The sequence below is a fragment of the Triturus cristatus genome, chromosome 6 (assembly GCF_964204655.1).
Source record: "Triturus cristatus chromosome 6, aTriCri1.1, whole genome shotgun sequence".
In the NCBI taxonomy this organism is placed as follows: domain Eukaryota; kingdom Metazoa; phylum Chordata; class Amphibia; order Caudata; family Salamandridae; genus Triturus; species Triturus cristatus.
The window spans coordinates 20,465,157-20,477,213 of NC_140589.1; the positions used below are offsets into that span (position 1 = coordinate 20,465,157).

Consider the following 12,057-nt stretch of genomic DNA (forward strand, 5'->3'; position numbering starts at 1 on the left):
AAATATAGGAGAGAATAGAATGGGGCCAAGCAGACAGCCCTGTTTCAAGTCCACCCACTTACCCATGCGCAGAGAACACACTCAAGCTCCCACAATCCTGTGAAAGCTAAAATAAATGAATGAAAGTCGAAAAAAGAAAGCATGCTGCCACTTATAGGTGGCGGGCATGTGCCTGCAGTACAAAAATAAAATTAAATATAGGCGCGAGAGGCCATATTGTAGTGGTATTATACTTAATGTATCATGGTTTAAGCATAACTGCCATATTTCGTAGCAACCATTTGGCCATCTTGGAATGGTAAAAACAATACTCTGTACAATACTATTCCACGGTAGACTCTCAGTAAACATCGCACTGGGCAGCCATCATTGAATTCTAAAGTGCATAGTGCATCACTGGTATCCTAAGCCAAGATGGCCAACATAATGCTTGTAAACATGGTGGCCATCTTGGAGCGGTAAAACCGTGATGCAGTATACGCAATATGTTTAGTCAAGCTTACTGCTTTTATTGTAACTTTATATAATAAATGTGTCGACCTTTGGCATCTCACTAAGACGTTCCCAAAGAAGGAACTAGGCCAGCAGCCATTATTTTTGGCTTTTCAATAGAATAACAAGACAACTGAATTCTGTTGGGGTGTTTCATCAAAGCAGCCCACAGGCATACAGTCTGAACATTGTATATGTCTACATAATATGTAAGTTTACACAGCAATATTCAAAAGGGTTCACAATGATTATCTGAATTCCTGAAAGTTCTTTTTTGTGTTGATCAGATAGTCGAATGACAAGCCAGACCTAAAAATGGCTGACCAGAATTGCACCAAACTGCTTGACAGTGTTCAATAGTTAGTTATCGGGACCATTAGTCAGGGAAGAGTCCCCAAACCTGTTGGCAAACTAAATAAAGACATTTTTTTAAGCCAATGGAGCTTCTCCTCCCAGTTAGGGTCTGCGGGCTCAAAACAGAGACCGATGACCCAAGTGCTCTGATTGGTTGGCTGCAGAAAATCCCTGTGCACTGAGAGACCAATTCATAAGGTGTACACAAGGAAGCGCTGCACAAGGTTTTATATCCAAATTATATATATATATATATATATATATATATATATACCCACCGCCACCTCCTCCAATCTACCGTCACTCACAGTGCAAAAATCAGTTTAAGAATGGAGTCAGTGCAGCCCCACTGTTGAGGGAATTCGTCCGGTTTGAGGGATTGGCGGGAGTAGCTATTAACTGGTCCAAGTCTGTCGCGTTCCCTTTGACGGATGCCACCTCGGAGGTGACCTCGGACTATCCCCTGCGCTGGGAAACTGACTCGGTCTAGTACCTGGGGGTCTGGATCAGCCGCAACCTGAACGACTTGTGGACGCTTAATTTCGGCAGGGCGGTAGACTGGCTGGAAGGGAAAGTTGAACTCTGGAATAAGCTCCCCCTGTCTTTGGTTGCACGGATCGCCCTAGCAAAAATGGTGGTCCTTCCTAAGTTTTTATACCTATTTGTGAATGTACCTTTGCCCCTGACGGCACATTTCCACGCCCGGGTGCGGTCACTGCTGTTGACGCTGGTTTGGGCTGGGGGCCAGGCGAGATCTTCCTGGGCGCTGCTCACCCTTCCGTTGCGACAGGGCGGACTGGGGGCCCCAGACATGGCATTATACGCACTGTGCGCGCAGGTGCAATTTCTACACTTCTGGGCTTTCCCCACTCCCTACCAACCGCATATTGCAGTGGAGACGGCAGTTGCAGCTCCTTTACCCCTAAGTGTGGCATTATACGGCAAGTCGTCCCGCCCCTCCGGGGATGTGGACACGGTGGCCTTGCTTCGCTGGACATGGCGGGAACTGGGGAGGCGGGCGCGTCTCCCTCTCCTGTATGCGCCGGCTGCTCCCCTGAGGGGCAACCCTTTACTTCCCTGCCTGCATGACAGAGGGGGGGCCGTAGTGATTAGAGGGAAAACCCTGCGCACCTTCGCCGACATATACCCAGGGGGTACCTTCGGGGTTCCCGCGGAGGGTGGGACTGACTCGCAGGGGACCTTTACTGATCTTTTTACCCTGCACCAGCTTAGAGAATCCTGTAAAACGCTATGGCCTCAATTCCCGGAAGAGCCCCCACAACTCCAGGCATTACAAAATTTACTCTCGAAAGCTTCTCCCAAAAAACTGGTGTCCCGGTTATATAACTGTATGCAAGAGCAAGCCCCTGTCGTTGTACCTTCCTCGCTAAATGCGTGGAACGCGGATCTAGAGACCCCTTTGTCTGAAGAGCAGTGGGCCATTGAAGGAACTATCACCTAATTATAGGCTGCGCCTGGTGCATTTTAAGTTCTTGCACAGGTACTATCGCACACCGAGATCATTGCATCGTATGGGCCTTAGGGAGGATGACAACTGCTGGAAGTGTGGGGCCGAGCAGGCTACTTTCATGCATGTGGCATGGAGCTGCCCGCGCCTGGAGGAATACTGGGTGAATATCTTCACGGCCATCAATCAAATCCTCCATAGAACCGACATGCCGACGCCACATCTGGGGCTGCTGGGATATGTCCAAAATACCCCACCAAAGACTAGGAAACTACATGCGCTATTGCTCCTATATGCTAAGAGGCAGGTGGCGGTGCGCTGGGGCCGTAAATCCGTGCCTAAATTTACGGAGTGGGTGAAAGATGTTACGTATGGGAATGCACAACTAGAATGTTACTGGGAGTCGATGCCGACCGCTTCCCGTCCCAGGGACATCTGGGAGCCCTTTCTGCAGTGGACCCGGGAGGTGGCGGGCTCCCCTGGCTCTCCACGTTCCCGGTCTGGGGTGGTTTCTGATGACATGGGTTGAGGAGGCTGGGGGCGGTGAGAGGTTAGCCTCTGATATTGTGCTCTAGCCTATTTTACAACCGTCGGCAGCCGCCTGAGCGCATATGAGTGGAGTCGGGGCATTGTGGGGGGTGGGGTGATTCGCCTTGCCTGGCTGGTCCCTGTGCCGGTAGGTGGTATGGCTGGGTCCATGTCTGTCGCGTTATGTTGGGGCCCGATACACACCCAAGATCGTCACTGCCGTGTGCCACTTAATATTGGTTGTTCCCTTTGCAGGTTTCGCTCCTCAATTGCCAAAAGTGAACTGTTTGTGTACTGATGCTTTCCATCTGTACCAGTGTTTGTGTTGGTTATGGTTATGTAAAAGTGTATTTGGGTGTAATATGAAAACTGAGCATTGCATTCACGCTGATTTACAGTAATTGATTTGTTCGGACATAGCCTGCTGTTGCGGGAGCTCGGTGCATTTATAACTGTAATGTCATTGACTTGCTGACCTGAATAAACAAATATAAAAAAAAAAAGAATGGAGTCAGTGCACATGCGTATTGCCAACTAAGGGAGGAGCCAGAGAGTACCTTGTGACTCGAAAAGACCTCTTTGGAAAAACCATCTTGCGATGTGCCTTACTTCCACGCTAGATGGCAGGCATGTGCAGGACATTCAGATGTACAGCACTGCAAGCTACGAACAGCAGGTGCTTATAAGGTGGGTAACATGTCCCTCCTGGTGGACACACACTCTTCCTGCCGTCCTCCACTCTTGATGAGTGAATGCTGCATATAATGTGTTCCAAAGTGTGCAAGCGTGTGTTGTGCTGTCGCTCTCTGGTCTCCTCTCTGAAGTGTGGAAACACTCTGGGAGGTTGGCTTCTTGCACTTGTGTCCAGTGGGTAAAGTCGCTGCTGGAGCTGCATGGCGCCTCATGGCGGTGCTGGAGGGCCACTGCTGGCAAAGGTTGTTCTGGACTTGTCTGGTGTCTATTCTGAAGGTGAGGAATCTGAGGAAGATTATGTATCAACCATGTATATCTTCACTGAAGATCAGTTTCACATCTGGAGGAAAGATTACACAAGCCCCCCCCCCCCCCTCCGTTTCGACTAGTGAGGAAATTAGTTTCATAGTTATATTGAAATGAGCTTAATTAACTCTTTATGAACCCCAAATTATTTTAGCAATCTTGGTTACGCACAAAAGCAAAATTTGAATTGGGTGCCTTTTTCTTGGAAAAATATCACACAAGCATTTGGTCCACTCCTGCTTAGCAAAACAGCTGTTGTGGAGCGTGCTTGAGCGGTAGTAGGGGGTGCAGTTGGGGTGATCCTTGTCTCCCATGCCTGCCCTGTCTGGCATACCTCCTGTAGCCGCCAGGCCTTCTGTGCCTACCATGGGGTTCAGTAGCAATGCTTGTTTGCAGTCAGATTGCTGCTCTCACCTTTCATCTTCTCTTTTCTCCTGGCTTCCTTTGCTGCCTCGTAGAGCACAGTAAGTCACATCCATTCTGAAACTTTCGTATTTTGAACTGTTTGAAATGTCTGTCTTTGAAGTTTTTGAAAAATAAATAGTACATGATCACCTGTGAAATCCCAAAGCATATTTATGCCATGCATGCTGCAAACATTATGGCCCAATAAAGTATATTGTGTGCAAGAAGTGCACTAAGAAGCAAATACACATACTTATTACGAAAGAGCAAAGGTCACATTTCTTGTTACCACCACAGGAAAGTGTAACTGACTTGAGAAAACACTTCATTTCTCATGGATTCCATTCCAGAATAATTTCACAGAACACAACACCTGGCTCTCCCTCTGAAAGCTCGATATTGTGGTTGCATCTCACTTTACTGCACATATGTGATTGCTTGTGCTTTCATAATGTTCCTTCGAGGTCAGTTCGCTTCTTAAAATGCAGGGCATGCCTTTTAGGATCCATAGGGGGTGCGGGTGCTTCTGTTTGAGGTGTAAGTGGGAGTTCTACAGGCAGGCAAGGTCGTACCCTCTATGGACATCCTAGCATGTGTGTTCTTTACTCCACAGGGCACGGATCCCATCAACCAGACAAAAGTGGTTGAGCTGCTGAAGGAGGGAGAGGCCTCCGAGAAGAGGCGAAGCCGCGACAGCTTTGCAAGCACCGTGAAGTATGAGCCTGGCCCTGTCGGCAGCGAGGAAGTGAGTATTGGCAGCGTGGAGTGGAGCGGGGTAAGTACAAATCCACCATCAAGAGTGATTCGCCCAAATAGATCTGTCAAGAAGGAACCCAGTTGAGTGGAGGAGACCCCCACAGTCACAGATGCCCTCATTCAAAGCCTGTGTTAACAGGTTACTAGTATGTTGTCCACCTCCTTACATGTGTGTGGCCTTGGGAGGGCATTAGACTGTCTACAACGCCACCTGCTCAAGAGATTTCCCAAACGTGATGTTGCTTTCAGCCTTCTGATGTGTTCCTTCAAGTGCCCCTGTGATCTGCCCCCTTTGTTTCCCTATTAATGATCCTTCACCGAAGCTGTAACCCAGCATGCCTGCATGTGTTGGACCTCAGTGGCCCTTATTGTGGCGTCTGTGAGTGTGGTGGTCTCCACCTAGTGCAGGGAGTGAGCATTTGAGGCTCCAGCGTGGCTGCTCTAAGAAGAGTCGATTGCATGTCTTGTTGCATGTGGCATTCACGGGCGCCATCCTGCGGTTTTGTTCGTTCTCCATTCAGTGAAGTTTTGTTGCTCATGTTTTATTTACACAACATCAGGGTCCTTGGTGCTTCATATATGAGCTCTGTGTTGTACCCAACAGTGCCCATGCACAGTGCCCTGTGTAATGAAGCCCGATTGGGACTCCATGACCTAACATTGAGCTTAGCCCTGACACAGTCACCCTAAGACTTCTATTTGAGCTGAAACCTGTCAGTCACTTGTGCTGGATACCAGAGCCCAAAAGGGTTCATGATCCATGGCTCTTAACCTCGATGGAGTGGGTGACGCTTATACCTCCATTGTAGAGTGCTGGAGACGGGCCAGAGCCTGGTAAATGAGCTCCTGTCTTCACAGCAGTGTGGGGTGAATCTTAAACCTTGGACATTGTAGGATGTTGGACTTCATGGCAGGCAGAGTAGGATTAGTGCTGTTTTGCACAGGAACCACCCGCATGTGGTACTAGCTTGGGCCTTCCTAAGTGCAGTGCTCCACTTTGTCTCTTCATCCAGTTACGGCACCATGAACCGGTGCTTCAAACCCCTGTTATTTAGCGTAAGGTTCTTTCTTAAACTTCTAGTGCAGTGATAGATCTTGGTATCCGAGGCATGCCCATTTGGACTGTGCTCTGACTGGAGCAGGCAGTGGTTTGCAGACCCAATGAATACATGATCATTGTGAGCCTGTGCATTCAGGACCTACATCCTTGGAATGGTGGCTGAAACGCACCGGTCAGCCTGATCAAGGGCTGGTGTTTCTTGTATGGATTTGGGTTTTATTGCTGATTGTTGCTTATTTTTAGTTTGCTGTTTCCATAGAAAACTGTGTGCCTCATATTTGATATGGCCAAAGACCTTTATGTATCTGGCATGGCATATTGCCACAGACCTTTATGTATCTCGCATGGCATATTGCCACAGACCTTTATGTATCTGGCATGGCATATTGCCATAGACCTTTATGTATCTGGCATGGCATATTGCCATAGACCTTTATGTATCTCACATGACATATTGCCACAGACCTTTATGTATCTCGCATGGCATATTGCCACAGACCTTTATGTATCTCGCATGGCATATTGCCACAGACCTTTATGTATCTCGCATGGCATATTGCCATAGACCTTTATGTATCTCACATGGCATATTGCCACAGGCCTTTATGTATCTCACATGACATATTGCCACAGACCTTTATGTATCTCGCATGGCATATTGCCACAGACCTTTATGTATCTCGCATGGCATATTGCCACAGACCTTTATGTATCTAGCATGGCATATTGCCACAGGCCTTTATGTATCTTGCATGGCATATTGCCACAGACCTTTATGTATCTGGCATGGCATATTGCCACAGACCTTTATGTATCTCGCATGGCATATTGCCACAGACCTTTATGTATCTCGCATGGCATATTGCCACAGACCTTTATGTATCTCGCATGGCATATTGCCACAGACCTTTATGTATCTCATATGACATATTGCCACAGACCTTTATGTATCTCGCATGACATATTGCCACAGGCCTTTATGTATCTCACATGACATATTGCCACGGGCCTTTATGTATCTCGCATGACATATTGCCATAGACCTTTATGTATCTCACATGACATATTGCCACGGGCCTTTATGTATCTCGCATGGCATATTGCCACAGACCTTTATGTATCTCGCATGGCATATTGCCACAGACCTTTATGTATTTCGCATGGCATATTGCCACAGACCTTTATGTATCTCGCATGGCATATTGCCACAGACCTTTATGTATCTCGCATGGCATATTGCCACAGACCTTTATGTATCTAGCATGGCATATTGCCACAGGCCTTTATGTATCTCGCATGGCATATTGCCACAGACCTTTATGTATCTAGCATGGCATATTGCCACAGGCCTTTATGTATCTTGCATGGCATATTGCCACAGACCTTTATGTATCTTGCATGGCATATTGCCACAGACCTTTATGTATCTGGCATGGCATATTGCCACAGACCTTTATGTATCTCGCATGGCATATTGCCACAGACCTTTATGTATCTCGCATGGCATATTGCCACAGACCTTTATGTATCTCTCATGGCATATTGCCACAGACCTTTATGTATCTCACATGACATATTGCCACAGACCTTTATGTATCTCGCATGACATATTGCCACAGGCCTTTATGTATCTCACATGACATATTGCCACGGGCCTTTATGTATCTCGCATGACATATTGCCATAGACCTTTATGTATCTCACATGACATATTGCCACGGGCCTTTATGTATCTCGCATGACATATTGCTATAGACCTTTATGTATCTCGCATGGCATATTGCCACAGACCTTTATGTATCTCGCATGGCATATTGCCACAGACCTTTATGTATCTCGCATGGCATATTGCCACAGACCTTTATGTATCTCGCATGGCATATTGCCACAGACCTTTATGTATCTGGCATGGCATATTGCCATAGACCTTTATGTATCTCACATGACATATTGCCACAGACCTTTATGTATCTCGCATGGCATATTGCCACAGACCTTTATGTATCTCGCATGGCATATTGCCACAGACCTTCATGTATCTCGCATGGCATATTGCCACAGACCTTTATGTATCTCGCATGACATATTGCCACAGGCCTTTATGTATCTCACATGACATATTGCCACGGGCCTTTATGTATCTCGCATGACATATTGCCACAGACCTTTATGTATCTCACATGACATATTGCCACGGGCCTTTATGTATCTCGCATGACATATTGCCATAGACCTTTATGTATCTCGCATGGCATATTGCCACAGACCTTTATGTATCTCGCATGGCATATTGCCACAGACCTTTATGTATCTCGCATGGCATATTGCCACAGACCTTTATGTATCTCGCATGGCATATTGCCACAGACCTTTATGTATCTCGCATGGCATATTGCCACAGACCTTTATGTATCTCGCATGGCATATTGCCACAGACCTTTATGTATCTCTCATGGCATATTGCCACAGACCTTTATGTATCTCGCATGGCATATTGCCACAGACCTTTATGTATCTCGCATGGCATATTGCCATAGACCTTTATGTATCTCGCATGGCATATTGCCACAGACCTTTATGTATCTCGCATGGCATATCGCCACAGACCTTTATGTATCTCGCATGGCATATTGCCACAGACCTTTATGTATCTAGCATGGCATATTGCCACAGGCCTTTATGTATCTTGCATGGCATATTGCCACAGACCTTTATGTATCTTGCATGGCATATTGCCACAGACCTTTATGTATCTCGCATGGCATATTGCCACAGACCTTTATGTATCTCGCATGGCATATTGCCATAGACCTTTATGTATCTCGCATGGCATATTGCCACAGACCTTTATGTATCTCGCATGGCATATTGCCACAAACCTTTATGTATCTCGTATGGCATATTGCCACAGACCTTTATGTATCTCGCATGGCATATTGCCACGGGCCTTTATGTATCTCACATGACATATTGCCATGTGCCTTTATGTATCTCGCATCGCATATTGCCATAGACCTTTATGTATCTCGCATGGCATATTGCCACAGACCTTTATGTATCTCGCATGGCATATTGAAGCAGGCCTATATGTATCTCGCATGGCATATTGAAGCAGGCCTATATGTATCTCGCATGGCATATTGCCATAGACCTTTATTTATCTCGCATAGCGCATTGCCGTGGGCCTTTATGCATCTCGCATGGCATATTGCCATAGACCTTTATGTATCTCGCATGGCATATTGCCATAGACCTTTATGTATCTCGCATGGCATATTGCCATAGACCTTTATGTATCTCGCATGACATATTGCCACGGGCCTTTATGTATCTCACATGACATATTGCCACAGGCCTTTATGTATCTCACATGACATATTGCCACGGGCCTTTATGTATCTCGCATGACATATTGCCATAGACGTTTATGTATCTCGCATGGCATATTGCCACAGACCTTTATGTATCTCGCATGGCATATTGCCACAGACCTTTATGTATCTCGCATGGCATATTGCCACAGACCTTTATGTATCTCTCATGGCATATTGCCACAGACCTTTATGTATCTCTCATGGCATATTGCCACAGACCTTTCTGTATCTAGCATGGCATATTGCCACAGGCCTTTATGTATCTCGCATGGCATATTGTCATAGACCTTTATGTATCTCGCATGGCATATTGCCACAGACCTTTATGTATCTCGCATGGCATATTGCCACAAACCTTTATGTATCTCGTATGGCATATTGCCACAGACCTTTATGTATCTCGCATGGCATATTGCCACGGGCCTTTATGTATCTCACATGACATATTGCCATGTGCCTTTATGTATCTCGCATGGCATATTGCCATAGACCTTTATGTATCTCGCATGGCATATTGCCACAGACCTTTATGTATCTCGCATGGCATATTGCCATAGACCTTTATTTATCTCGCATAGCGCATTGCCGTGGGCCTTTATGCATCTCGCATGGCATATTGCCATAGACCTTTATGTATCTCGCATGGCATATTGCCATAGACCTTTATGTATCTCGCATGGCATATTGCCATAGACCTTTATGTATCTCGCATGGCATATTGCCATAGACCTTTATTTATCTCGCACAGAGCATTGCCGTGGGCCTTTATGCATCTCGCATGGCATATTGCCATAGACCTTTATGTTTCTCGCATGGCATATTGCCATATGCCTTTATGTATCTCGCATGGCATATTGCCATAGACCTTTATGTATCTCGCATAGCATATTGCCATAGGCCTTTATGTATCTTGCATAGCGTATTGCCGTACACCTTTATGTATCTCGCATGGCATATTGCCATGGGCATTTATGTATCTCGCATGACATATTGCCATGGGCTTTTATGTATCTCGCATGACATATTGCCATGGGCCTTTATGTATCTCGCATGACATATTGCCATAGACCTTTATGTATCTCGCATGGCATATTGCACAGACCTTTATGTATCTCGCATGACATATTGCCACAGGCCTTTATGTATCTCGCATGGCATATTGCCATAGACCTTTATGTATCTCGCATGGCATATTGTCATTAATAATAATAAAGAAGTTTATATAGCGCTCGGTTATACTAACTAGTTTGTCCCCGCGCTGTGGTGCAAATGGATAGATCGTAAAGGGCAGTTAGTCATTCTAAACAGGAGAGAGAGAGAGAGATCATCTACTCTATCCTGAACAGCCAGGTCTTCAAGTTCTTCCGAAATATGCTTTCGGACTGCTCCAGACGCAGTTCCACAGGGAGTTCGTTCCACTGTTTGGCCGCTAGGTAACGGAAGGAGCGACCCCCATTCTTGCTTTTTTTATGACAGGAATGAGAACGCGTCCTGTACCCGAGGACCGCAGGGTCCTAGAGGGAAAATAGGGAGACAACAAGTCCCTGAGCTAGGACGGAGCTCTATCCTGGATAATTCAATGGCATATGCAAAGGGCCTTAAAGGAGACTCGTTCCTTTACTGGCAACCAGTGTAAAGTGGACAGGGCATATTTTGTTGAAGCCTTTATGTATCTCGCATGACATATTGCCATGGGCCTTTATGTATCTCGCATGGCATATTGCCATAGACCTTTATGTATCTCGCATGGCATATCGCCACAGACCTTTATGTATCTCGCATGGCATATTGCCACAGACCTTTATGTATCTCGCATGGCATATTGCCACAGACCTTTATGTATCTCGCATGGCATATTGCCACAGACCTTTATGTATCTCGCATGGCATATTGCCACAGACCTTTATGTATCTCGCATGGCATATTGCCACAGACCTTTATGTATTTCGCATGGCATATTGCCGCAGACCTTTATGTATCTCGCATGGCATATTGCCACAGACCTTTATGTATCTCGCATGGCATATTGCCTTAGACCTTTATGTATCTCGCATGGCGTATTGCCACAGGCCTGTATGTATCGCACACGGCGTATTGCCACAGGCCTATATGTATCGTGCATGGCATATTGCCATAGACCTTTATGTATCTCGCTTGGCGTATTACCACAGGCCTATATGTATCGTGCATGGCATATTGCCATAGACCTTTGTGTAACTCACATAGGACAATATTTTAGTCTCTAATGAGATTTCATTGTTGATTTTGTAAAGTGTGACATGGAATGTTATCACTGACTTCAACGTGTGCTAAATTAGTTTTTTTTATGTAAGCCTTGTGTGTGTCGTGGAATTTTATCATAAGGCCATGATATATCTTTCATCATATGACATAGAGCTTTGACTGTGTGCGTGTGGAAACTTTATTGTGTCTTGAAATAGCGTGCAGTGGCTCTTAAAGAATCATATTATAAGTCCATGTGTATTTATTTGGACATTATTGTAGACCTCTGGTTGGTTCTGAGTGGGAAGGTGTGAGTGAGTGTGTGTGTGTGTGTGTGTGGTCACTTCATAGTGTCTTGAAATACACCATGCTGTGTCTAATTGGAATCCATGATGTGT

At 45.9% G+C, this 12,057-nt stretch overlaps 1 protein-coding gene across 8 annotated transcripts in view; it reads left to right on the forward strand.

Moving 5' to 3' along the window:
• The window catches only part of KLC4 (kinesin light chain 4), a 595,564-nt gene that overhangs the window by 420,605 nt on the left and 162,902 nt on the right, over positions 1-12,057 (forward strand). For 5 of the 8 annotated variants that reach the window (XM_085610149.1, XM_085610151.1, XM_085610147.1 and 2 more), the window contains exon 13: positions 4,860-5,021. In XM_085610149.1, the coding sequence (XP_085466275.1) occupies positions 4,860-5,021 (162 nt within the window). The remainder of the gene's footprint in view (positions 1-4,859; positions 5,022-12,057) is intronic. The other 3 variants (XM_085610153.1, XM_085610150.1, XM_085610154.1) reach the window with 1 other exon arrangement.